Raw genomic sequence first — 27,500 nt, 5'->3', positions numbered from 1 at the left:
CTTCAGACGAGGTGGCTGCTGACGTCTGGAAGGTCACCTTGGCAGGTGCCAGTGGTGGCTCAGACTCTGCCAGACGTTGGGGGGAGCACTGGGGAAGGTTAGGAGTGGAGGTGGAAAGGATCTCTGGGGCTGCTGGCATGGACTTGTACGACTTCTCCAGGATTCCATCGTAAACAAGTTGGCTCAAAGGACCCACGGCAAAAATATCCACTGACGACTTCCATGGCTCTTGGGAGGTCACTGTCAGGTCTGGCTGATCGGATTCTCCTGGGACTGAGTTGGATTCCTCTGACTCGCCCCTCACTACTCTTTGTCGCGCTGCTTTCATTGGTGATTCAACATTATCCTTGGAGATTTTACCTGCAGGTGTGACCTCGTCTTCTCTTGACGTCTGTGTGGTTCTTTTTCTGGGAGGCACCTTGCGTTCCTCTTTAGATATCCACTTATCTATCGATGGTTCAAAAACCACCTCTGCAGAAGATGTGCGATCCATCCCTTGTTCTTTTGCCTCTCTGGGTAGAGTCTTCAGAGAAGCAGTGTCTTCACAACTCTCCAACTCTTCTTGAGAGCTCTTTCTTGAGAGCTTTACCTCAGCCATCTTCTCTTTGCCTATCCCCCGTGCAGAGGATTCAAGCTTCCTAGCTCCTCCATCCAAGGAGATTCCCATTGAATCTCTTACAATCCTTCTGGACACCAAGTCAAACGGAAATTCAGGACCTTCTTGCACCATCCTTCTTGAGACAGAGTCTATTGAAGCCCCCATCATACCTTTCGATAACATTTTATGTCTGAAATCTGATGCTTCTACTTCATCCCAAAGAATCTGTCTGAAATCTAGTGGTAAATCACTTCTATCTCGAGGTAGACTCCTTGAAAGATTGTCTGTAACTTCCTCTCTTTGGTCTCGGTCTACTTTCCTTGATGGAAATTCTGAATCAAACTCATTGGATGAGACCTTTCTAATGCCAAAATCCATTGGAACGTCCTTCTTATCTCTGGATGGCTTTCTTGCCGGAGCCTCCATTCTACACTCATCTTTCGACATCGTCAGAGGAGAACTCTCCAAAGGACTGTCCAGAACATCTTTGGCTTGCTTCCTTTCAAGACTTTCAAGATCTTCCATAGAAATTTTGCAACTTGGAGATTCCAAATCATCTTCCAAATTCTTACTCAAAGGCAAAGTGTCTGAAAGCGACTCAGTTTCATCGTGGTAGAGCCTGCGAGAGGAGGTCTCGGCAGAGGAACATGGGAACGCTTTGCTAAGAGAAGGTGAAGTGGTATAATCTGAATCCGAGAACCTTTCTTGGGAGTCTCTATTAGGAGTAAAAGGAAGAAGAAAGAATGACAGAAGGTATCAAAGCTTAAGAATATCAGAACACAATCCGGGGCAAAGACTTACTGTTTCTTGATAGTTTTACGGAAGATTACTTCATCCTCATCGAAACAAGGATAGGTAGTTCGAATCGGGATCAGAAGGTCGGGGTCGTCTGAGATCATGGTGGTTGGTGGTTGCGTAATACCGTGACGACGTGTTCGGCGTAGAGTGGAAGTGTGAGTTCGAGGAGAAGGTTTAATTGGAGCACCTAGGCCAAATGTAAACAATCAGCAAAGTGGATCAGGACCATTTTACAATACAATGACGGAACATTACGGGTAAAAGACTGTCCGACTCACACCGACTCTGTCTGCCCTCAACTCCCCCATTTTACTCGTGTTGTGGACATTTCCTGTTTACTGTTCCGATCAGGGAATTAGGCTGCCGATTCCGATACAGATCCTCCCTGCGTGGGATCGGCCGATACTTGTATTAAGTGTAAATGTGTTTATTGTGAGAATCTGTTGACAAGATAGACCATCCTCCTTTTACTTGTACGGACTGTGACACTGCTGACACAACAACACTTAGTCAGACCTCCTGGCTGTTTCTCTACTAGACTCAGAAGTCATGTAGTGAGACCTTCTGGCTGTCTCTCTACTGGACTCAGAAGTGATGTAGTGAGACCTTCTGGCTGTCTCTCTACTAGACTCAGAAGTGATGTAGTAAGACCTCCTGGCTGTCTCTCTACTAGACTCAGAAGTCTAGTAGTGAGACCTCCTGGCTGTCTCTCTAATAGACTCAGAAGTCATGTAGTGAGACCTCCTGGCTGTCTCTCTACTAGACCCAGAAGTCATGTAGTGAGACCTCCTGGCTGTCTCTCTACTAGACTCAGAAGTGATGTAGTAAGACCTCCTGGCTGTCTCTCTACTAGACTCAGAAGTCATGTAGTGAGACCTCCTGGCTGTCTCTCTACTAGACTCAGAAGTGATGTAGTAAGACCTCCTGGCTGTCTGTCTACTAGACTCAGAAGTCATGTAGTGAGACCTCCTGGCTGTCTCTCTACTAGACTCAGAAGTGATGTAGTGAGACCTTCTGGCTGTCTCTCTACTAGACTCAGAAGTGATGTAGTAAGACCTCCTGGCTGTCTGTCTACTAGACTCAGAAGTCATGTAGTGAGACCTCCTGGCTGTCTCTCTACTAGACTCAGAAGTGATGTAGCGAGACCTTCTGGCTGTCTCTCTACTAGACTCAGAAGTGATGTAGTAAGACCTCCTGGCTGTCTGTCTACTAGACTCAGAAGTCATGTAGTGAGACCTCCTGGCTGTCTCTCTAATAGACTCAGAAGTCATGTAGTGAGATCTCCTGGCTGTCTCTCTACTAGACCCAGAAGTCATGTAGTGAGACCTCCTGGCTGTCTCTTTACTAGACTCAGAAGTCATGTAGTGAGACCTCCTGGCTGTCTCTCTACTAGACTCAGAAGTGATGTAGTGAGACCTTCTGGCTGTCTCTCTACTAGACTCAGAAGTGATGTAGTAAGACCTCCTGGCTGTCTCTCTACTAGACTCAGAGATACCAAGACTGAGTCACCTGGAACTGCAGAAAGTATTGATGCGGGACACTCCTCCACCAGATCCTCGATGGAGCCATGGACAGAGCTGTGCCATGAGCAGGACTGTGCATGTCCTCGGGGCAAAGAGTCAGAGTACAGCTGAGCAGTCAGGTTGGCCAGGCCAGGGTTTCTGATGACGGGGAAGCCGCACACGCGTTCAATTTGCTGCCAGCGATGAAGTCTCTCCCGCAAACAAGCGGTGACGTCTGACAAGGCGTTCCTAGAGGTGTCGAACAGTCCATGAGACACTTTTCTAGACCCCAACAAAGGTGCCTGACTCACTTTGCCTCCAGGATCTTCTGGTCCACCTGGTCTAAAGAAGAGCTGTGGGCCACATGCAGAGTCCCAAGCAAGGAGCTTCTCTTTTTCTTGATTCTTTCTGCCTGAAAGACATTTAAATGTGTTATCTTTCGTCAGAATGAAGACATGCGATGAATTGATCTGGACCGCCCATGCACCTGGACCTTAGCGCGGGTGGTGTGTTGTTGACTGACCAGGTCAAAGGTGAGTGACTGGTGAATCATTTCAAAATACACAACATGACTTTGGATCAGACAGACAGATGATGGTCAGGGAAAACTTTAAAAAAAATATTTGGTTGGAATGCAAATACTTTTAAAGAAAACAAGCAAAAATATGTTTTATTGTTGGTGCTATGGCGCAACCTTTTGGTGGTGCTGCTGGGTGAATGCCTGCAAGGGTTTCCTGCTGTTTAAAGCTTTTAACTGGAAGTAAAAGTGCTGTTTCTTCTTCTAGCCGTCCATAGCGTTTCTACTCGTATGCATTCTTCATTCATTACTCCAAGAAACGTTTGTAAGTTTTACAATATAACTAAAACGAGTCTTACTTACTAAAGTGTCCCAAGTGTGATGTCTGTAGGGGTGTTTTCATGCATTGTTGTACATGCTATCATAATGTAGTCAAGCTAGCATCGTTAGCATTAGCTAATATGCTAACATGTTTACGAGTGTCTGTGTTATTATTATTAACTTACAATGGCATTCTTTTTGTATTGTTTCACTTCCACAAATTCCTCAGTAAATTCACCAAAACGTCAGCGTGGAGTTATTGAGTCTGTTTAGCTGATTGGAGAGCTAGCTTGCGCAGCTAGTGGGTCCATGACCATGACTTCTGTTTTGTTTGATCAGCTGTTTTACTGCCTTGTTACAGACACCGTTTGGAAACAATTAAGGTATGTAAATAAACTTGCTGTGTAAATAAGTCATTTCACTACGTACAGTATATACCTGCCACTTATAGTCCAGTGCGGCTAATATATGGGAAAATATTCAAAAATATAGTGGGTGCAATTTATATTCCAGGGAGCTCTATAGTCCAGAAAATATTTATTTCATGATCTTCGTGTTTATTTCATCAGTCTTTGTGTTTATTTCATGATCTTTGTGTTTATTTCATCAGTCTTTGTGTTTATTTCATGATCTTTGTGTTTATTTCATCAGTCTTTGTGTTTGTTTCATGATCTTTGTGTTTATTTCATCAGTCTTTGTGTTTATTTCACGAGTCTTTGTGTTTATTTCATCAGTCTTTGTGTTTATTTCACAAGTCTTTGTGTTTATTTGATCAGTCTTTGTGTTTATTTTGTGAGTCTTTGTGTTTATTTCATTATCTTTGTGTTTATTTTGTGAATGTTTGTGTTTATTTAATCAGTCTTTGTGTTTATTTCACAAGTCTTTGTGTTTATTTGATCAGTCTTTGTGTTTATTTTGTGAGTCTTTGTGTTTATTTCACAAGTCTTTGTGTTTATTTTATCAGTCTTTGTGTTTATTTTGTGAGTCTTTGTGTTTATTTCACAAGTCTTTGTGTTTATTTGATCAGTCTTTGTGTTTATTTTGTGAGTGTTTGTGTTTATTTCATGATCTTTGTGTTTATTTTGTGAGTCTTTGTGTTTATTTCGTGAGTCTTTGTGTTTATTTTGTGAATGTTTGTGTTTATTTCGTCAGTCTTTGTGTTTATTTTGTCAGTCTGTGTTTATTTCATGAGTCTTTGTGTTTATTTTGTGAGTCTTTGTGTTTATTTCATCAGTCTTTTGGTTTATTTCGTGAGTCTTTGTGTTTATTTCATCAGTCTTTGTGTTTATTTCGTGAGTTTTTGTGTTTATTTTGTGAGTCTTTGTGTTTATTTCATCAGTCTTTGTGTTTATTTTGTGAGTCTTTGTGTTTATTTAATCAGTCTTTGTGTTTATTTCGTGAGTCTTTGTGTTTATTCCATGATCTTTGTGTTTACTTCATGATCTTTGTGTTTATTTCATCAGTCTTTGTGTTTATTTCATGACCTTTGTGTTTATTTCATGATCGTTGTGTTTATTTCAAGATCATTGTGTTTATTTCATAATCTTTGTGTTTATTTCATCAGTCCTTGTGTTTATTTCATGATCTTCGTGTTTATTTCATTAGTCTGTGTTTATTTCATCAGTCTTTGTGTTTATTTCATCAGTCTTTGTGTTTATTCCATGAATCGTTGTGTTTATTTCATGATCGTTGTGTTTATTTCATGATCATTGTGTTTATTTCATGATCTTTGTGTTTATTTCATCAGTCTTTGTGTTTATTTCATGATCTTTGTGTTTATTTCATCAGTTCTTGTGTTTATTACATGATCTTTGTGTTTATTTCATGATCGTTGTGTTTATTTAATCAGTCCTTGTGTTTATTTCATGATCTTTGTGTTTATTTCATTAGTCCTTGTGTTTATTTCATGATCTTTGTGTTTATGTCATGAATCTTTGTGTTTATGTCATGATCGTTGTGTTTATTTTATCGGTCTTAGTGTTTATTTCGTGATCGTTGTGTTTATTTCATGATCTTTGTGTTTGTGATTCCCGGTGGATGCTGTCGAAGGCTTTCTTGAAATCGATGTAATTGATGATGAGGGCACTGTGGTAGATCCTCCAGCTATACGGTATACCATCAAAGTACGTCAACATCTTCAGAGCCCTGCACCACAACTCCACCTGTCGAGTGAAAACCACCAACAGCACAACCGACGACTTTGACATTGTGACCGGGGTAAGACAGGGTTGCATCTTGTCTCCCTTACTGTTCATCATTGTCATAGACTTTGTCATGAGGAAGTCTGTCGTCGGAGCAAACCTCGGCATTAAGTGGGGAGGGGGCAGACTGGCAGATCTGGACTTTGCGGACGACTTGGCTCTGCTTAGCCATTCCTACGCTGCGCTCCAAAAATTGACCAACAATCTGCATGAGCAAGGGGGAAAAGTCGGCCTACGTATAAGCCAAGAGAAGACCAAGGCCATGACCGTCGCACAAGACCAAAACGTTCCACTGCTCACCGTAGGCCAACAAGGCATAGAGTACGTTGAGAACTTCACGTATCTTGGAAGCAACATCTCAAACACTGGAGACGCAGAAAAGGATGTACAGACCAGAATCGGAAAAGCTGCAGGAGTCTTCCAACGCCTCCGGAACATCTGGTCATCAAAATCTATCAGTACGTCCACAAAGCCGCGCCTCTATATGTCAGTGGTCACCCCTACAGTGACCTATGCCTGTGAGACGTGGATGAAGACATCAAGCATTACTAACAAGCTGGATGTCTTCCACCGACGGTGCCTCAGATACTTCTTGAGGATCTCATGGAGAGACCACATCACCAATGAAGAGGTGATGAGAAGGGCAGGGGTAGCACCTTTGTCTGACATAGTCTCTGACATGAGAAGGAGAATGTCTGGACACGTACTCCGACTGCCAAGAGAGAGTACAGTAATGGATTGGGTGCCAGAAAGGGGAAAGAGGAAGAGAGGACGGCCAAAAAAGATGTGGAGACAAACAGCCAAGGAAGACCTGAGAGAGATGGGAGTCAGCTGGCATGGAGCAAGAAGACCTGAGAGAGATGGGAGTCAGCTGGCATGGAGCAAGAAGACCTGAGAGAGATGGGAGTCAGCTGGCATGGAGCAAGAAGACCTGAGAGAGATGGGAGTCAGCTGGCATGGAGCAAGAAGACCTGAGAGAGATGGGAGTCAGCTGGCATGGAGCAAGAAGACCTGAGAGAGATGGGAGTCAGCTGGCATGGAGCAAGAAGACCTGAGAGAGATGGGAGTCAGCTGGCATGGAGCAAGAAGACCTGAGAGAGATGGGAGTCAGCTGGCATGGAGCAAGAAGACTTGAGAGAGATGGGAGTCAGCTGGCATGGAGCAAGAAGACCTGAGAGAGATGGGAGTCAGCTGGCATGGAGCAAGAAGACCTGAGAGAGATGGGAGTCAGCTGGCATGGAGCAAGAAGACCTGAGAGAGATGGGAGTCAGCTGGCATGGAGCAAGAAGACCTGAGAGAGATGGGAGTCAGCTGGGATGGAGCAAGAAGACCTCAGAGAGATGGGAGTCAGCTGGCATGGAGCAAGAAGACCTGAGAGAGATGGGAGTCAGCTGGCATGGAGCAAGAAGACCTGAGAGAGATGGGAGTCAGCTGGCATGGAGCAAGAAGACTTGAGAGAGATGGGAGTCAGCTGGCATGGAGCAAGAAGACCTGAGAGAGATGGGAGTCAGCTGGCATGGAGCAAGAAGACCTGAGAGAGATGGGAGTCAGCTGGCATGGAGCAAGAAGACCTGAGAGAGATGGGAGTCAGCTGGCATGGAGCAAGAAGTCCTGAGAGAGATGGGAGTCAGCTGGCATGGAGCAAGAAGTCCTGAGAGAGATGGGAGTCAGCTGGCATGGAGCAAGAAGACCTGAGAGAGATGGGAGTCAGCTGGCATGGAGCAATAAGACCTGAGAGAGATGGGAGTCAGCTGGCATGGAGCAAGAAGACCTGAGAGAGATGGGAGTCAGCTGGCATGGAGCAAGAAGACCTGAGAGAGATGGGAGTCAGCTGGCATGGAGCAAGAAAGCCTGAGAGAGAAGGGAGTCAGCTGGCATGGAGCAAGAAGACCTGAGAGAGATGGGAGTCAGCTGGCATGGAGCAAGAAGACCTGAGAGAGATGGGAGTCAGCTGGCATGGAGCAAGAAGACCTGAGAGAGATGGGAGTCAGCTGGCATGGAGCAAGAAGACCTGAGAGAGATGGGAGTCAGCTGGCATGGAGCAAGAAGACCTGAGAGAGATGGGAGTCAGCTGGCATGGAGCAAGAAGACCTGAGAGAGATGGGAGTCAGCTGGCATGGAGCAAGAAGGGTCGCCAGTGACCGCAACAAATGGAGGGGACTTGTCGCCCAATGTTCCAACAGGAATGGGAGGAACTAAGTCTAAGTAAGTCTTTTTGATTATTTCATGGTCTTTGTGTTGATGTCACCTCTTCTTTGGCGGTGGCCAGCTGCAGTTCGGCACTGTGCTTCTTCACGTTGTAGTACTGGACCTCCACTTCATGGGTGAGCTGCAGCCACTGCTGGAGGGCGTCTGAGGAGCTCCAAGTGGCCCACATGTCCTTCTCCGCCTGCTTTAGGGCCCCGCGCACCTGAGTAAAGGTGAAGGTGAGTTTTGGAGGCGGTGCAGGACAAGCGAGTTGCGGTACCTGCACCAGTTCTTCCTCTGCGTATCGCAGACGACTCAGCTCGCTGACGGCTCCTTGCCTCAGCTCCTGCAGGCGGTAGGCCTCCTCCTGGGCGTCCATGATCTCGTCCCTCATCTTCTCCTCCAAGTTCTGCTTCTCCTCTGCCACGTTACGCTTCTCCTCGTGGGCTCTCTCCAATCTGAGGAGCACAAAGCAGTGAAGGCCAAGCAGGCCGGCCGCTGGGTCCAGAGTCCTTACTGTTCCTGCATGTCCAGGAGACTTTGCTCGGCCCTCTGCAGACTCTCCAGGTCCTTCATCATCTTGCTGATGTGGACCTTGCTGGACTTGTTCTGGACCTGGGCGAACCAGCAGCCCCCGACGCCCATCACCACAGACACCATGAGCAGCAAGTCCTTCATGTAATTGTGAGGAGGCCCTGGGGGCAGGAAGAAGGGCTGAGTCAGAACCTCCTCCTGATCAATATCTGCTGAGATGTAGCACCTGAAGTGACCCCACTAGTGACACATCCACACTTGATCCCCCCACTAGTGACACACCCCCACTTGACCCCCCGCTAGTGACACATCCACACTTGACCCCCCACTACTGACACATCTACACTTGACCCCCCGCTAGTGACACATCCCCACTTGACCCCCCGCTAGTGACACATCCACACTTGGCCCCCCACTAATGACACATCTACACTTGACCCCCCGCTAGTGACACATCCCCACTTGACCCCCCGCTAGTGACACATCCACACTTGGCCCCCCACTAATGACACATCTACACTTGACCCCCCGCTAGTGACACATCCCCACTTGACCCCCCACTAGTGACACATCCACACTTGGCCCCCCACTAGTGACACATCCACACTTGGCCCCCCGCTAGTGACACATCCCCACTTGACCCCCCACTAGTGACACATCCACACTTGACCCCACCACTAGTGACACATCCACACTTGGCCCCCCGTTAGTGACACATCCACACTTGACCCCCCGTTAGTGACACATCCACACTTGACCCCCCACTAGTGACACATCCCCACTTGACCCCCCACTAGTGACACATCCATACTTGACCCCCCGCTAGTGACACATCCCCACTTGACCCCCCCACTAGTGACACATCCACACTTGGACCCGTGCTAGTGACACATCCACACTTGACCCCCCACTAGTGACACATCCACACTTGACCCCCCGCTAGTGACACATCCCCACTTGACCCCCCACTAGTGACACATCCACACTTGGCCCCCCGCTAGTGACACATCCACACTTGACCCCCCACTAGTGACACATCCACACTTGAACCCCCACCGCTAGTGACACATCCACACTTGATCCCCCCCCCCCCACTAGTGACACATCTACACTTGACCCCCCGCTAGTGACACATCCCCACCTGACCCCCCACTAGTGACACATCCACACTTGACCCCCCACTAGTGACACATCCACACTTGACCCCCCACCGCTAGTGAGACATCTACACTTGACCCCCTGCTAGTGACACATCCCCACTTGACCCCCCACTAGTGACACATCCACACTTGACCCCCCACTAGTGACACATCCACACTTGATCCCCCCCCACTAGTGACACATCTACACTTGACCCCCCGCTAGTGACACATCCAGACTTGATCCCCCCCCACTAGTGACACATCTACACTTGACCCCCTGCTAGTGACACATCCCCACTTGACCCCCCACTAGTGACACATCCACACTTGATCCCCCCCCCACTAGTGACACATCCACACTTGATCCCCCACTAGTGACACATCCACACTTGACCCCCCCACTAGTGACACATCTACACTAACCCCCCACTAGTGACACACACAAGTACATGTACGTATGTGTAGAAAGTATAAAAGTACATGTAAGTATGTGTAGAAAGTATAAAAGTACATGTAAGTATGTGTAGAAAGTATAAAAGTGCATGGAAGTATGTGTAGAAAGTATAAAAGTACATGTAAGTATGTGTAGAAAGTATAAAAGTACATGTAAGTATGTGTAGAAAGTATAAAAGTACATGAAAGTATGTGTAGAAAGTATAAAAGTCCATGTAAGTATGTGTAGAAAGTATAAAAGTACATGTAAGTATGTGTAGAAAGTATAAAAGTACATGTTAAGAAGGTAGAAGTATCTCACGTGTGGGAGCTCCAAACAATACCACGTCCAGAGCTTTGATGTTGAGTTTCTGTTTGTCTCTTTGGTCCTGAACTCTCAGCTGACTGCTCAGGAAGGATGGCTCATTGGCTGCAATCCTACACCAGTGATTATTGATTATTGACATGTGATTGATGGCTCATTGGCTGCAATCCTACACCAGTGATTATTGATTATTGACATGTGATTGATGGATCATTGGCTGCAATCCTACACCAGTGATTATTGATTATTGACATGTGATTGATGGCTCATTGGCTGCAATCCTACACCAGTGATTATTGATTATTGACATGTGATTGATGGCTCATTGGCTGCAATCCTACACCAGTGATTATTGATTATTGACATGTGATTGATGGCTCATTGGCTGCAATCCTACACCAGTGATTATTGATTATTGACATGTGATTGATGGCTCATTGGCTGCAATCCTACACCAGTGATTATTGATTATTGACATGTGATTGATGGCTCATTGGCTGCAATCCTACACCAGTGATTATTGATTATTGACATGTGATTGATGGCTCATTGGCTGCAATCCTACACCAGTGATTATTGATTATTGACATGTGATTGATGGCTCATTGGCTGCAATCCTACACCAGTGATTATTGATTATTGACATGTGATTGATGGCTCATTGGCTGCAATCCTACACCAGTGATTATTGATTATTGACATGTGATTGATGGCTCATTGGCTGCAATCCTACACCAGTGATTATTGATTATTGACATGTGATTGATGGCTCATTGGCTGCAATCCTACACCAGTGATTATTGATTATTGACATGTGATTGATGGCTCATTGGCTGCAATCCTACACCAGTGATTATTGATTATTGACATGTGATTGATGGCTCATTGGCTGCAATCCTACACCAGTGATTATTGATTATTGACATGTGATTGATGGCTCATTGGCTGCAATCCTACACCAGTGATTATTGATTATTGACATGTGATTGATGGCTCATTGGCTGCAATCCTACACCAGTGATTATTGATTATTGACATGTGATTGATGGCTCATTGGCTGCAATCCTACACCAGTGATTATTGATTATTAGTCAAGTCAAGTCAAGTCAAGTCAACTTTATTTATATAGCACATTTTCAACAACTGTTTAGGTTGCACCAAAGTGCTTTACAGGTTAAAAAAGCATGGAGCAAACAAAAAACAAACAAAAAAAAAAAACCAACAACAAAAAAAAAAACAACAACAACTAAGCAAAACAAAAAACAAACAAACAAAGAACATAAACAATGAATGTGCTAAACAAGACAATGCAAATGCAATACGGTAAAAGGGGTCGAATAAAAAGTTTGTAAAAAAAATTTGCAGAAAAAAAAAAAAATAATAATAATAATAAAAGTGCTACAAATTGAAAAATACAACTAAAGCGAAGGGGTGGGAGGGGGGGGGGGACTAGAAATGGTGGCCTAGTGGGCGGACTCAGCTCGGGTCAAAGGCCAGCGAGAAGAGGTAGGTTTTAAGGAGGGTTTTGAAGACCCCCAGGCTCCGGGCTGACCTAATGTGGAGGGGAAGGCTGTTCCAGAGCTTAGGGGCGGCAACGGAAAAGGCTCTGTCCCCTCTGGTCTTTAGCCTGGATCTGGGGACCGCCAAAAGCATTTGGTCAGCTGACCTCAAGGCTCTAGACGAGGTATGGTGATGCAGCAGCTCGGTCAAGTATTGTGGGGCCAGACCATTTAGGGATTTAAAAACAATTAAAAGTAATTTAAAATCAATGCGGTGACGGACAGGGAGCCAGTGGAGTGAGGCCAGCACTGGGGTGATGTGCTCGCGTTTTTTGGTACTGGTGAGGAGACGGGCAGCCGCGTTTTGCACAAGCTGCAAACGGCGGAGTGATGCCTGATCAATGCCAGCGTACAGTGAGTTATTGTTGTCTAGCCGGTGTGTGATGAAGGCGTGGATAGCAGTCTCCAGGTCGCTCTGGGAGAGATAGGCCTTGGTCTTTGCTAGGGTTCTGAGATGGTAAAAGCTGGTACTAACCACTGAGCTGACCTGTTTGGTGAATTTGAAGGCACTATCAAAGATCACTCCGAGATTTCTCACGGAGGACCGGATGTTTACACCCAGAGGACCAAGAGCACTGACAGACGAGACTGGAGATGTATCGCCGAAGATGATTATCTCGGTCTTGCTCTCATTAAGGTTTAGGAAGTTAGCACTCATCCATGCTTTAATGTCAGTCAGACAGTCAAGCAGTGGTTGAAGTGCGACCTGTCCTGTGGCCTTAAGAGGTAAATAGATCTGAACATCATCGGCATAACAGTGGAATGGGACATTGTGCTTGACCAGGATTTCACCTAAAGGTAGAATGTACAGTAGGAAGAGTATGGGACCCAGGATTGACCCCTGAGGAACACCACAGGTAAGGGGGGCCACCGAGGAGAGAAAGTCTCCTAGCTGCACAGAGAAACTCCGGTCAGTTAGGTAGGACTGAAACCAGCTTAGGGCTACACCTGAGATGCCCACGTACTGCCTCAGTCGTGACAGTAGAATCCTGTGATCCACTGTGTCAAAGGCAGCTGTGAGGTCCAGAAGCATCAGGATCACAGGACTACCAGAGTCAGCGGCCAGAAGCAGATCGTTTTGCACCCTCAGGAGTGCCGTTTCAGTGCTGTGAGATGTTTTGAAACCAGATTGGAATTTCTCGTGGATGTTATTTGCAGCTAGAAAAGATTGTAACTGGACATACACTACTCTCTCAAGGATTTTGGACAGAAAGGGTAACTGAGAGATAGGCCTAAAGTTAGAAAGAACAGACGTGTCAAGATTTTTCTTTTTAATTAAAGGCTGCACCACAGCATGCTTAAAAGCAGCCGGGACATATCCGGAGGAGAGGCAGGTGTTAATCAACCATAAAATAGTAGGGCCAACTGAATCAAGGACTTCTTTGAGAAGGCGAGAGGGAAGGCTATCTGATGGGCAATATGTGGGCCGCAGGTGTTTGACTGCGTCCGAGAGGGAGGAGAGGGAAATAGGCTCAAACTGCTCGAAAACAGCAAGCTGGGGAAGCGGGGGAGGGGGAGGGAGAGGAGGAGCGGAGGTGTCAGATGGTCTGAGTGCAGAGATTTTGTCAATGAAGAAGTTTAAGAAACTTTCACAGAGGACAGGTGAGGGGACAACAGGTGACACATCACGGGGGTTGATGAGAGAATTTAAAACTTTAAAAAGAACTTGGGGTTTATGACTGTTACTGGAGATCAAGGTGGAAATATACTTTGTTTTCGATGCTTTTACGGCTCGCTGGTATTCAGACACGGAGTCCCGCAGGATTTGGAGGGAGACATGAAGCCTATCCTTCACCCACTTTCGCTCCGCGCGCCTGCAAGCACGTCTGAGAGCGCGCGTAGAGTTATTTAGCCATGGTGTTAGAAAAGCTTTGCTACGTTTGGATCTAAGGGGCGCAACAGAGTCCAAAATATCAGTGCAAGCCGAGGTAAACATGGAAAAAATCTCGTCAGCAGTAAAACCACAGTTTACACCCAGTACACAGATTGAATGACTATTGAAGGCAACTGAAAACATAGCAGCAGTTGAAGGGTTGATCATGCGTGAGCGGCGCTCGGGGACATAGCTGGAATTATTGCCAGAGCACGGGATTACCGTTGTAAACAAAATTGGTGAATGGTCGGAGAGAGACATAGCACATATTTCATTTACAGAAACAGATAAACCATATGATACCACGAGATCTAAAGTATGTCCCTTTTCGTGTGTCGGGCCAATGACAGATTGCTTGAGGTCAAATGAATCAAGGAGATTCAGAAAATCTCGGGCCAGAGGTTTTGATTGGCAGCAAACATGAACATTAAAATCGCCGCAAATTACAATTTGGTCGTAATTCACCAAAATCCCCGATAGAAAATCAATTATTGACATGTGATTGATGGCTCATTGGCTGCAATCCTACACCAGTGATTATTGATTATTGACATGTGATTGATGGCTCATTGGCTGCAATCCTACACCAGTGATTATTGATTATTGACATGTGATTGATGGCTCATTGGCTGCAATCCTACACCAGTGATTATTGATTATTGACATGTGATTGATGGCTCATTGGCTGCAATCCTACACCAGTGATTATTGATTATTGACATGTGATTGATGGCTCATTGGCTGCAATCCTACACCAGTGATTATTGATTATTGACATGTGATTGATGGCTCATTGGCTGCAATCCTACACCAGTGATTATTGATTATTGACATGTGATTGATGGCTCATTGGCTGCAATCCTACACCAGTGATTATTGATTATTGACATGTGATTGATGGCTCATTGGCTGCAATCCTACACCAGTGATTATTGATTATTGACATGTGATTGATGGCTCATTGGCTGCAATCCTACACCAGTGATTATTGATTATTGACATGCGATTGATTGATTGACTCTCACCTGGGCAGCGTGTTTCCATTGACTTTGAAGTCTTTGAAGTTCTTCTCATACTGCGGCAACTCCACAAACTCCCTGAGCCAGTGGAGAACCTGGTCCTGGGTCCAGTTATGGACTGTGTGGACACAAAGCACAGGTGAGATCTGCACGGTGAGACCAGAAGCCTGGAGTGTGCTGGACCTTCAGATGACTTCCAGCCTTTCCACAGCTCCTCCACGGTGATGTGCTGGTCTTCTCGGTGCAGGTGGCTGTGTTTGTGGGTCTGCTGCTGCTTCATGTCCTCGATGATGAACTGCAAGACAGGCCTGACTTGGATCACCAAGTCCACTTCATTCAGCACGTCAGGAAGACCCAAGTCACGGTGGTGTTGTCTTATGTACTTCCTGGTGGTCCACACAACAGTCAAGGTGTTGTGTAGACCATGTTCTACACAACATCTTTCTGTACTTCCTGGTGGTCTACACAACAGTCAAGGTGTTGTGTAGACCATGTTCTACACAACATCTTTCTGTACTTCCTGGTGGTCCACACAACAGTCAAGGTGTTGTGTAGACCATGTTCTACACAACATCTTTCTGTACTTCCTGGTGGTCCACACAACAGTCAAGGTGTTGTGTAGACCATGTTCTACACAACATCTTTCTGTACTTCCTGGTGGTCCACACAACAGTCAAGGTGTTGTGTAGACCATGTTCTACACAACATCTTTCTGTACTTCCTGGTGGTCCACACAACAGTCAAGGTGTTGTGTAGACCATGTTCTACACAACATCTTTCTGTACTTCCTGGTGGTCCACACAACAGTCAAGGTGTTGTGTAGACCATGTTCTACACAACATCTTTCTGTACTTCCTGGTGGTCTACACAACAGTCAAGGTGTTGTGTAGACCATGTTCTACACAACATATTTCTGTACTGCCTGGTGGTCTACACAACAGTCAAGGTGTTGTGTAGACCATGTTCTACACAACATATTTCTGTACTTCCTGGTGGTCCACACAACAGTCAAGGTGTTGTGTAGACCATGTTCTACACAACATCTTTCTGTACTTCCTGGTGGTCCACACAACAGTCAAGGTGTTGTGTAGACCATGTTCTACACCACATCTTTCTGTACTTCCTGGTGGTCCACACAACAGTCAAGGTGTTGTGTAGACCATGTTCTACACAACATCTTTCTGTACTTCCTGGTGGTCCACACAACAGTCAAGGTGTTGTGTAGACCATGTTCTACACAACATATTTCTGTACTTCCTGGTGGTCTACACAACAGTCAAGGTGTTGTGTAGACCGTGTTCTACACAACATCTTTCTGTACTTCCTGGTGGTCCACACAACAGTCAAGGTGTTGTGTAGACTATGTTCTACACAACATCTTTCTGTACTTCCTGGTGGTCCACACAACAGTCAAGGTGTTGTGTAGACCGTGTTCTACACAACATCTTTCTGTACTTCCTGGTGGTCTACACAACAGTCAAGGTGTTGTGTAGACCATGTTCTACACAACATATTTCTGTACTGCCTGGTGGTCCATACAACAGTCAAGGTGTTGTGTAGACTATGTTCTACACAACATCTTTCTGTACTTCCTGGTGGTCCACACAACAGTCAAGGTGTTGTGTAGACCATGTTCTACACAACATATTTCTGTACTTCCTGGTGGTCTACACAACAGTCAAGGTGTTGTGTAGACCATGTTCTACATAACATATTTCTGTACTGCCTGGTGGTCTACACAACATTCAAGGTGTTGTGTAGACCATGTTCTACACAACATATTTCTGTACTTCCTGGTGGTCCACACAACAGTCAAGGTGTTGTGTAGACCATGTTCTACACAACATATTTCTGTACTTCCTGGTGGTCTACACAACAGTCAAGGTGTTGTGTAGACCATGTTCTACACAACATATTTCTGTACTTCCTGGTGGTCCACATAACAGTCAAGGTGTTGTGTAGACCGTGTTCTACACAACATATTTCTGTACTTCCTGGTGGTCCACACAACAGTCAATGTGTTGTGTAGACCATGTTCTACACAACATCTTTCTGTACTTCCTGGTGGTCCACACAACAGTCAAGGTGTTGTGTAGACCATGTTCTACACAACATCTTTCTGTACTTCCTGGTGGTCCACACAACAGTCAAGGTGTTGTGTAGACCATGTTCTACACAACATCTTTCTGTACTTCCTGGTGGTCCACACAACAGTCAAGGTGTTGTGTAGACCATGTTCTACACAACATCTTTCTGTACTTCCTGGTGGTCCACACAACAGTCAAGGTGTTGTGTAGACCATGTTCTACACAACATCTTTCTGTACTTCCTGGTGGTCTACACAACAGTCAAGGTGTTGTGTAGACCATGTTCTACACAACATATTTCTGTACTGCCTGGTGGTCTACACAACAGTCAAGGTGTTGTGTAGACCATGTTCTACACAACATCTTTCTGTACTTCCTGGTGGTCCACACAACAGTCAAGGTGTTGTGTAGACCATGTTCTACACAACATCTTTCTGTACTTCCTGGTGGTCCACACAACAGTCAAGGTGTTGTGTAGACCATGTTCTACACCACATCTTTCTGTACTTCCTGGTGGTCCACACAACAGTCAAGGTGTTGTGTAGACCATGTTCTACACAACATCTTTCTGTACTTCCTGGTGGTCCACACAACAGTCAAGGTGTTGTGTAGACCATGTTCTACACAACATATTTCTGTGCTTCCTGGTGGTCTACACAACAGTCAAGGTGTTGTGTAGACCGTGTTCTACACAACATCTTTCTGTACTTCCTGGTGGTCCACACAACAGTCAAGGTGTTGTGTAGACTATGTTCTACACAACATCTTCCTGTACTTCCTGGTGGTCCACACAACAGTCAAGGTGTTGTGTAGACCGTGTTCTACACAACATCTTTCTGTACTTCCTGGTGGTCTACACAACAGTCAAGGTGTTGTGTAGACCATGTTCTACACAACATATTTCTGTACTGCCTGGTGGTCCATACAACAGTCAAGGTGTTGTGTAGACTATGTTCTACACAACATCTTTCTGTACTTCCTGGTGGTCCACACAACAGTCAAGGTGTTGTGTAGACCATGTTCTACACAACATCTTTCTGTACTTCCTGGTGGTCTACACAACAGTCAAGGTGTTGTGTAGACCATGTTCTACACAACATCTTTCTGTACTTCCTGGTGGTCCACACAACAGTCAAGGTGTTGTGTAGACCGTGTTCTACACAACATATTTCTGTACTGCCTGGTGGTCTACACAACAGTCAAGGTGTTGTGTAGACCATGTTCTACACAACATATTTCTGTACTTCCTGGTGGTCCACACAACAGTCAAGGTGTTGTGTAGACCGTGTTCTACACAACATATTTCTGTACTTCCTGGTGGTCCACACAACAGTCAAGGTGTTGTGTAGACCGTGTTCTACACAACATCTTTCTGTACTTCCTGGTGGTCTACACAACAGTCAAGGTGTTGTGTAGACCATGTTCTATACAACATCTTTCTGTACTGCCTGGTGGTCCATACAACAGTCAAGGTGTTGTGTAGACCATGTTCTACACAACATATTTCTGTACTTCCTGGTGGTCTACACAACAGTCAAGGTGTTGTGTAGACCATGTTCTACACAACATATTTCTGTACTGCCTGGTGGTCTACACAACAGTCAAGGTGTTGTGTAGACCATGTTCTACACAACATATTTCTGTACTTCCTGGTGGTCCACACAACAGTCAAGGTGTTGTGTAGACCGTGTTCTACACAACATCCTTCTGTACTTCCTGGTGGTCCACACAACAGTCAAGGTGTTGTGTAGACCGTGTTCTACACAACATATTTCTGTACTTCCTGGTGGTCCACACAACCGTCAAGGTGTTGTGTAGACCATGTTCTACACAACATATTTCTGTACTTCCTGGTGGTCTACACAACAGTCAAGGTGTTGTGTAGACCATGTTCTACACAACATATTTCTGACCCTCTCTCTTATTTTCCTGCCAAAGTCCTCCTCCAGGCCACGAGTTCAACCAAGACTAAACGAGTCACAGTTTTTGGACTGAAATGTTTAGAACTTTGTCTTGCTAATTGGTGAGAAGATCAAACTGAATCCTTTGAGGTAGCACCTCTGCCATCTTCTCGGTGTAGATCCAAATAGAGCGTTCACTACTTTGTTGGCGAGAAGACTCAAATTGGAAAGCAAGAGCGCCCCCTAGCCACGCCCACTGGATTAAAGATCTTCTTTATCTTCTCAAAGTGGAGAAAAGTCTGTGAACTTTCAGCAAGTCTCCTAAATTAGGAATGATCCCATGGAAGTCTTTGAAATGAAGATAATTGATGAGCCTTTTGACTTCTTTAATGTATTGCTGCATCGTGTTGTGTGCGTGTGTGTGTGTGTGTGTGTGTGTCTGAGTGTGTGTGTGTGTGTGTGTGTGTGTGTGTGTGTGTGTGTTTGTGCGTGTCTGAGTGTGTGTGTGTGTGTGTGTTGGGATGTCGTTGGACATCTTGGGACTGTGCTGTGATGGGATCAATGACTGGTCATGAGACATCTCCATGGCAACTGCCACTGGAGCCCCCGTATAATGTAACCTGGCAGAGGATGACTCAGATATTGTTAGCTGCTAGAAGATGAAGACTCATGTGACACCTGTTGTCTGTCAGTACACATGTTGTCTGTCAGTACACCTGTTGTCTGTCAGTACACATGTTGTCTGTCATTACACCTGTTGTCTGTCAGTACACCTGTTGTCTGTCATTACACCTGTTGTCTGTCAGTACACATGTTGTCTGTCAGTACACCTGTTGTCTGTCAGTACACCTGTTGTCTGTCATTACACCTGTTGTCTGTCAGTACACCTGTTGTCTGTCATTACACCTGTTGTCTGTCAGTACACCTGTTGTCTGTCAGTACACATGTTGTCTGTCAGTACACCTGTTGTCTGTCAGTACACCTGTTGTCTGTCAGTACACATGTTGTCTGTCAGTACACCTGTTGTCTGTCATTACACCTGTTGTCTGTCAGTACACCTGTTGTCTGTCAGTACACCTGTTGTCTGTCAGTACACATGTTGTCTGTCAGTACACATGTTGTCTGTCAGTACACCTGTTGTCTGTCAGTACACCTGTTGTCTGTCATTACACCTGTTGTCTGTCAGTACACATGTTGTCTGTCAGTACACATGTTGTCTGTCAGTACACATGTTGTCTGTCAGTACACAAGTTGTCTGTCAGTACACCTGTTGTCTGTCAGTACACATGTTGTCTGTCAGTACACCTGTTGTCTGTCAGTACACCTGTTGTCTGTCAGTACACATGTTGTCTGTCAGTACACCTGTTGTCTGTCATTACACCTGTTGTCTGTCAGTACACCTGTTGTCTGTCAGTACACCTGTTGTCTGTCAGTACACATGTTGTCTGTCAGTACACATGTTGTCTGTCAGTACACCTGTTGTCTGTCAGTACACCTGTTGTCTGTCAGTACACCTGTTGTCTGTCAGTACACCTGTTGTCTGTCAGTACACCTGTTGTCTGTCAGTACACATGTTGTCTGTCAGTACACCTGTTGTCTGTCAGTACACATGTTGTCTGTCAGTACACATGTTGTCTGTCAGTACACCTGTTGTCTGTCATTACACCTGTTGTCTGTCAGTACACATGTTGTCTGTCAGTACACATGTTGTCAGTCAGTACACCTGTTGTCTGTCAGTACACCTGTTGTCTGTCAGTACACATGTTGTCTGTCAGTACACATGTTGTCTGTCAGTACACATGTTGTCTGTCAGTACACCTGTTGTCTGTCAGTACACATGTTGTCTGTCAGTACACATGTTGTCTGTCAGTACACCTGTTGTCTGTCATTACACCTGTTGTCTGTCATTACACCTGTTGTCTGTCAGTACACATGTTGTCTGTCAGTACACATGTTGTCTGTCAGTACACCTGTTGTCTGTCAGTACACCTGTTGTCTGTCATTACACCTGTTGTCTGTCAGTACACATGTTGTCTGTCAGTACACCTGTTGTCTGTCAGTACACCTGTTGTCTGTCATTACACCTGTTGTCTGTCAGTACACATGTTGTCTGTCAGTACACATGTTGTCTGTCAGTACACATGTTGTCTGTCATTACACCTGTTGTCTGTCAGTACACATGTTGTCTGTCAGTACACATGTTGTCTGTCAGTACACCTGTTGTCTGTCATTACACCTGTTGTCTGTCAGTACACCTGTTGTCTGTCAGTACACATGTTGTCTGTCAGTACACATGTTGTCTGTCAGTACACCTGTTGTCTGTCATTACACCTGTTGTCTGTCAGTACACCTGTTGTCTGTCATTACACCTGTTGTCTGTCAGTACACATGTTGTCTGTCAGTACACCTGTTGTCTGTCAGTACACCTGTTGTCTGTCATTACACCTGTTGTCTGTCAGTACACATGTTGTCTGTCAGTACACATGTTGTCTGTCAGTACACATGTTGTCTGTCATTACACCTGTTGTCTGTCAGTACACATGTTGTCTGTCAGTACACATGTTGTCTGTCAGTACACCTGTTGTCTGTCATTACACCTGTTGTCTGTCAGTACACATGTTGTCTATCAGTACACATGTTGTCTATCAGTACACATGTTGTCTGTCAGTACACATGTTGTCTGTCAGTACACATGTTGTCTGTCAGTACACATGTTGTCTGTCAGTACACCTGTTGTCTGTCAGTACACATGTTGTCTGTCAGTACACATGTTGTCTGTCAGTACACCTGTTGTCTGTCATTACACCTGTTGTCTGTCAGTACACATGTTGTCTGTCAGTACACATGTTGTCTGTCAGTACACATGTTGTCAGTCAGTACACCTGTTGTCTGTCAGTACACCTGTTGTCTGTCAGTACACCTGTTGTCTGTCATTACACCTGTTGTCTGTCAGTACACATGTTGTCTGTCAGTACACATGTTGTCTGTCAGTACACATGTTGTCAGTCAGTACACCTGTTGTCTGTCAGTACACCTGTTGTCTGTCAGTACACATGTTGTCTGTCAGTACACCTGTTGTCTGTCAGTACACCTGTTGTCTGTCAGTACACATGTTGTCTGTCAGTACACCTGTTGTCTGTCAGTACACCTGTTGTCTGTCAGTACACATGTTGTCTGTCAGTACACCTGTTGTCTGTCATTACACCTGTTGTCTGTCAGTACACATGTTGTCTGTCAGTACACATGTTGTCTGTCAGTACACCTGTTGTCTGTCAGTACACCTGTTGTCTGTCATTACACCTGTTGTCTGTCAGTACACATGTTGTCTGTCAGTACACCTGTTGTCTGTCAGTACACCTGTTGTCTGTCATTACACCTGTTGTCTGTCAGTACACATGTTGTCTGTCAGTACACATGTTGTCTGTCAGTACACCTGTTGTCTGTCATTACACCTGTTGTCTGTCAGTACACATGTTGTCTGTCAGTACACATGTTGTCTGTCAGTACACATGTTGTCTGTCAGTACACCTGTTGTCTGTCAGTACACATGTTGTCTGTCAGTACACATGTTGTCTGTCAGTACACATGTTGTCTGTCAGTACACCTGTTGTCTGTCAGTACACATGTTGTCTGTCAGTACACATGTTGTCTGTCAGTACACATGTTGTCTGTCAGTACACCTGTTGTCTGTCAGTACACAAGTTGTCTGTCAGTACACCTGTTGTCTGTCAGTACACATGTTGTCTGTCAGTACACATGTTGTCTGTCAGTACACATGTTGTCTGTCAGTACACCTGTTGTCTGTCAGTACACATGTTGTCTGTCAGTACACCTGTTGTCTGTCAGTACACCTGTTGTCTGTCAGTACACATGTTGTCTGTCAGTACACATGTTGTCTGTCAGTACACCTGTTGTCTGTCAGTACACAAGTTGTCTGTCAGTACACCTGTTGTCTGTCAGTACACATGTTGTCTGTCAGTACACATGTTGTCTGTCAGTACACATGTTGTCTGTCAGTACACATGTTGTCTGTCAGTACACATGTTGTCAGTCAGTACACCTGTTGTCTGTCAGTACACCTGTTGTCTGTCAGTACACCTGTTGTCTGTCAGTACACATGTTGTCTGTCAGTACACATGTTGTCTGTCAGTACACATGTTGTCTGTCATTACACCTGTTGTCTGTCAGTACACATGTTGTCTGTCAGTACACATGTTGTCTGTCAGTACACCTGTTGTCTGTCATTACACCTGTTGTCTGTCAGTACACATGTTGTCTGTCAGTACACCTGTTGTCTGTCAGTACACCTGTTGTCTGTCAGTACACATGTTGTCTGTCAGTACACCTGTTGTCTGTCAGTACACATGTTGTCTGTCAGTACACATGTTGTCTGTCAGTACACCTGTTGTCTGTCAGTACACCTGTTGTCTGTCAGTACACATGTTGTCTGTCAGTACACCTGTTGTCTGTCAGTACACATGTTGTCTGTCAGTACACATGTTGTCTGTCAGTACACCTGTTGTCTGTCATTACACCTGTTGTCTGTCAGTACACCTGTTGTCTGTCAGTACACATGTTGTCTGTCAGTACACATGTTGTCTGTCAGTACACCTGTTGTCTGTCATTACACCTGTTGTCTGTCAGTACACATGTTGTCTGTCAGTACACCTGTTGTCTGTCAGTACACCTGTTGTCTGTCAGTACACCTGTTGTCTGTCAGTACACCTGTTGTCTGTCAGTACACCTGTTGTCTGTCAGTACACATGTTGTCTGTCAGTACACCTGTTGTCTGTCAGTACACATGTTGTCTGTCAGTACACATGTTGTCTGTCAGTACACCTGTTGTCTGTCATTACACCTGTTGTCTGTCAGTACACCTGTTGTCTGTCAGTACACCTGTTGTCTGTCAGTACACCTGTTGTCTGTCATTACACCTGTTGTCTGTCAGTACACCTGTTGTCTGTCAGTACACCTGTTGTCTGTCAGTACACCTGTTGTCTGTCAGTACACCTGTTGTCTGTCAGTACACCTGTTGTCTGTCATTACACCTGTTGTCTGTCAGTACACCTGTTGTCTGTCAGTACACCTGTTGTCTGTCAGTACACCTGTTGTCTGTCAGTACACCTGTTGTCTGTCATTACACCTGTTGTCTGTCAGTACACCTGTTGTCTGTCAGTACACATGTTGTCTGTCAGTACACCTGTTGTCTGTCAGTACACCTGTTGTCTGTCATTACACCTGTTGTCTGTCAGTACACCTGTTGTCTGTCAGTACACATGTTGTCTGTCAGTACACATGTTGTCTGTCAGTACACCTGTTGTCTGTCAGTACACCTGTTGTCTGTCAGTACACATGTTGTCTGTCAGTACACATGTTGTCTGTCAGTACACCTGTTGTCTGTCAGTACACCTGTTGTCTGTCAGTACACATGTTGTCTGTCAGTACACAAGTTGTCTGTCCCTAAAAGTAAGATGAGCCTCTCCTCCCAGGACAAGATCTTACCTCCACACTCTCCTCCACCTCAATTCCTCCATCCTTGTCATCGTCCATCATCTGATGGATGCTGAGTAGAGCCTCCAGACTGAAACGATCATCCTCACTCAAACATGGAGGAGACACCACCATGCAGAGATCTGTACATACACACTTTATTAACATGTTATTACACTTATACACACTTTATTCATGTATTATTACACTTATACACACTTTATTCATGTGTTATTATACAAACCCCGTTTCCATATGAGTTGGGAAATTGTGTTAGATGTAAATATAAACGGAATACAATGCAAATCCTTTTTGCAAAGCATTTTTGCAAATCCTTTTCAAGCCATATTCAGTTGAATATGCTACAAAGACAACATATTTCATGTTCAAACTTTTTGCAAATAATCATTAACTTTAGAATGAATTTGATGGCAGCAACATGTGACAAAGAAGTTGGGAAAGGTGGCAATAAATACTGATAAAGTTGAGGAATGCTCTTTAAACACTTATTTGGAACATCCCACAGGTGAACAGGCAAATTGGGAACAGGTGGGTGCCATGATTGGGTATAAAAGTAGATTCCATGAAATGCTCAGTCATTCACAAACAAGGATGGGGCGAGGGTCACCACTTTGTCAACATATGCCTGAGCAAATTGTTGAACAGTTTAAGAACAACCTTTCTCAAGCAGCTATTGCAAGAAATTTAGGGATTTCACCATCTACGCTCCGTAATATCATCAAAGGGTTCAGAGAATGTGGAGAAATCACTGCACGTAAGCAGCTAAGCCCGTGACCTTCCATCCCTCAGGCTGTACTGCATCAACAAGTCACATCAGTGTGTAAAGGATATCACCACATGGGCCCAGGACCACTTCAGAAACCCACTGTCAGTAACTACAGTTGATCGCTACATCTGTAAGTGCAAGTTAAAACTCTCCTATGCAAGGCGAAAACCGTTTATCAACAACACCCAGAAACGCCGTCGGCTTCGCTGGGCCTGAGCTCATCTAAGATGGACTGATACAAAGTGGAAAAGTGTTCTGTGGTCTGACGGATTTGCAAATGATAAATAAATGATAAATGGGTTATACTTGTATAAGCGCTTTTCTACCTTCAAGGTACTCAAAGCGCTTTGACACTATTTCCACATTCACCCATTCACACACACATTCACACACTGATGGCGGGAGCTGCCATGCAAGGCGCTAACTTTTAATTGAAGTAATGAGCAAAACAACTCCTGAAGGGAATTGCACTACATGGGACAACATTTACCCTGTAGCAAAAGAGACAAAACAGAAACCCATATTTGATAAATATGTGACAAAAGCTGCATTGCATTAACATGCTAAGCTCTGGACAACAGTTAGGAAACTTATCATCAGACAACTGCTTACACATAGTAAATGTATCAATATTTGTACAAGAATTGTTAACACGCCTGAACAGTTTGATACCCGAACATTGGAAAAGAACTACACGTGATGTAAACTGGCAAAGTGTTGTAGATCCAACTTGATCGATGCAATGGGTGTCCAAAGAAGTGTATCTGACGACTATAAATTGGTAAATCAAGTTGCAGCTGGATTTGAATCATCCGTCTACTGTGGTGTACGATTAACAAGAATGTTGACAGAATAAACTACGTCCACTACAACGTACAGAGATTAGGAAATTGGACACAGGCCGGACTTGAAGCCGTCGCTGATCAACTCGACGCCACCCTCTCTTATGGCTTTTCAAAACCGTATGGTGCTAGACATGTTAGCGGAAAAAGGAGGTGTGTGCGCAATATTTGGTGAACAGTGTTGCACGTTCATACCAAACTACACTGATGCAGAAAGTAGCCTGACCAAAGCACTGGAAGGCCTTCGCACCCTCAACGGTAAAATTAAAAAGCACTCTGGCATAGATACATCTAAGTGGGAGGGGTGGTTGGACGTGTTTGGCAAATACAAGTCTTTGCTATCTAGTATCTATGGCTGTGTTTGCAGCAACACTGACGTTGTGTGGATGTTGTTGTATTCCCTGTCTGTGTTCTCTGCCTAACCATCTGATTACCACAGCGATTAGCCCAGCAGATGATAAAGCTGTTCAGATGTACTTCCTGGTGGACGACAAGGAAGATGAATCTGATGACGAGGATACCTACCTGGATGGTGTTCCTGATTTGTTCCCAGAAATGTCATAATTATGAGGGAAAAATTGATGTTCAATTCTGAGTGTAAACATAACTTGGCCCTAGGGGAATGAACCATTAACTGAAAATCGCAAGAAGTTATTGGGGATAAGAAGATTCTGTGGAAGTTATTTGATAAACAGGAGGGAAAAGTCACAAAAATGGTATGTAAATTATCAAAAAACTTTCCGTTCTCTAAGTTCCCAATGAACAGACAAGAGGCTGTCTTTGTTACACCAAGCTAAAGGCTTGGAAAATTCCATTGTGTACGATGGGAGTAGACGGGAGGGGGTTATCTATTGTGATCCAAGACTTGTCCAAGCTGAATCCAGGACCAGCCCAAGCCCGAGGCATCTTTTTCTTTTGTGTTAACGTGACCAAAAACAATGACTGTTTACATACTCCCCATTACTTTAGAAACAGATGTTGTTATGTAAACAGGGAAAGTCCAAATAAAAAGAGGTGGCGTACAATCTTTCGCCAGAGCGTGGGTGACACTGTAAGAGGTTACAGGTCGACACGTTTCTCCTCAATTGAGCCAAATTGAATTCTGCCTCTGTTTGATTCTTTGCTTCTTGTCACGTTTAATAGATGCCATCAGTGTTTGAACCTGACATCTTATTGCTACTATGGTACTTTTTTAGTCTACTTCATATCTTTTGTTTTCACCCTCTTTTTGTGCCCGTGTCTGCATTATCCTTTCCATCCTTACTCTTTCCATCCTTTGTAACTGAGCTACTGTGTGAAACAATTTCCCTTGTGGATCAATAAAGTCTGTGTAAGTCTAAGTTTTGTCGACAACAGGTGTCAATAACAACAACTTTAACATATTG

General features: G+C 44.8%; 1 protein-coding gene across 1 annotated transcript in view; it reads right to left on the bottom strand.

Moving 5' to 3' along the window:
• The window catches only part of LOC133634255 (stromal interaction molecule 2-like), a 34,426-nt gene that overhangs the window by 168 nt on the left and 6,758 nt on the right, over positions 1–27,500 (bottom strand). The window contains exons 3-13 of the mRNA XM_062027381.1: positions 24,499–24,629; positions 15,192–15,303; positions 15,015–15,126; positions 10,555–10,670; positions 8,642–8,819; positions 8,405–8,582; positions 8,186–8,347; positions 3,210–3,310; positions 2,906–3,147; positions 1,400–1,583; positions 1–1,313 (exon numbers count right to left, since the gene is read on the bottom strand). The exon at positions 1–1,313 is cut by the window's left edge and continues 168 nt beyond it. Coding sequence (XP_061883365.1) covers positions 1–1,313; positions 1,400–1,583; positions 2,906–3,147; positions 3,210–3,310; positions 8,186–8,347; positions 8,405–8,582; positions 8,642–8,819; positions 10,555–10,670; positions 15,015–15,126; positions 15,192–15,303; positions 24,499–24,629 — 2,829 coding nt within the window. The remainder of the gene's footprint in view (positions 1,314–1,399; positions 1,584–2,905; positions 3,148–3,209; positions 3,311–8,185; positions 8,348–8,404; positions 8,583–8,641; positions 8,820–10,554; positions 10,671–15,014; positions 15,127–15,191; positions 15,304–24,498; positions 24,630–27,500) is intronic.

Source organism: Entelurus aequoreus, linkage group LG18 (assembly GCF_033978785.1).
Source record: "Entelurus aequoreus isolate RoL-2023_Sb linkage group LG18, RoL_Eaeq_v1.1, whole genome shotgun sequence".
In the NCBI taxonomy this organism is placed as follows: domain Eukaryota; kingdom Metazoa; phylum Chordata; class Actinopteri; order Syngnathiformes; family Syngnathidae; genus Entelurus; species Entelurus aequoreus.
Note: the sequence above shows the minus strand (reverse complement) of the source record. Positions and strands in the feature narration are given on the sequence as shown.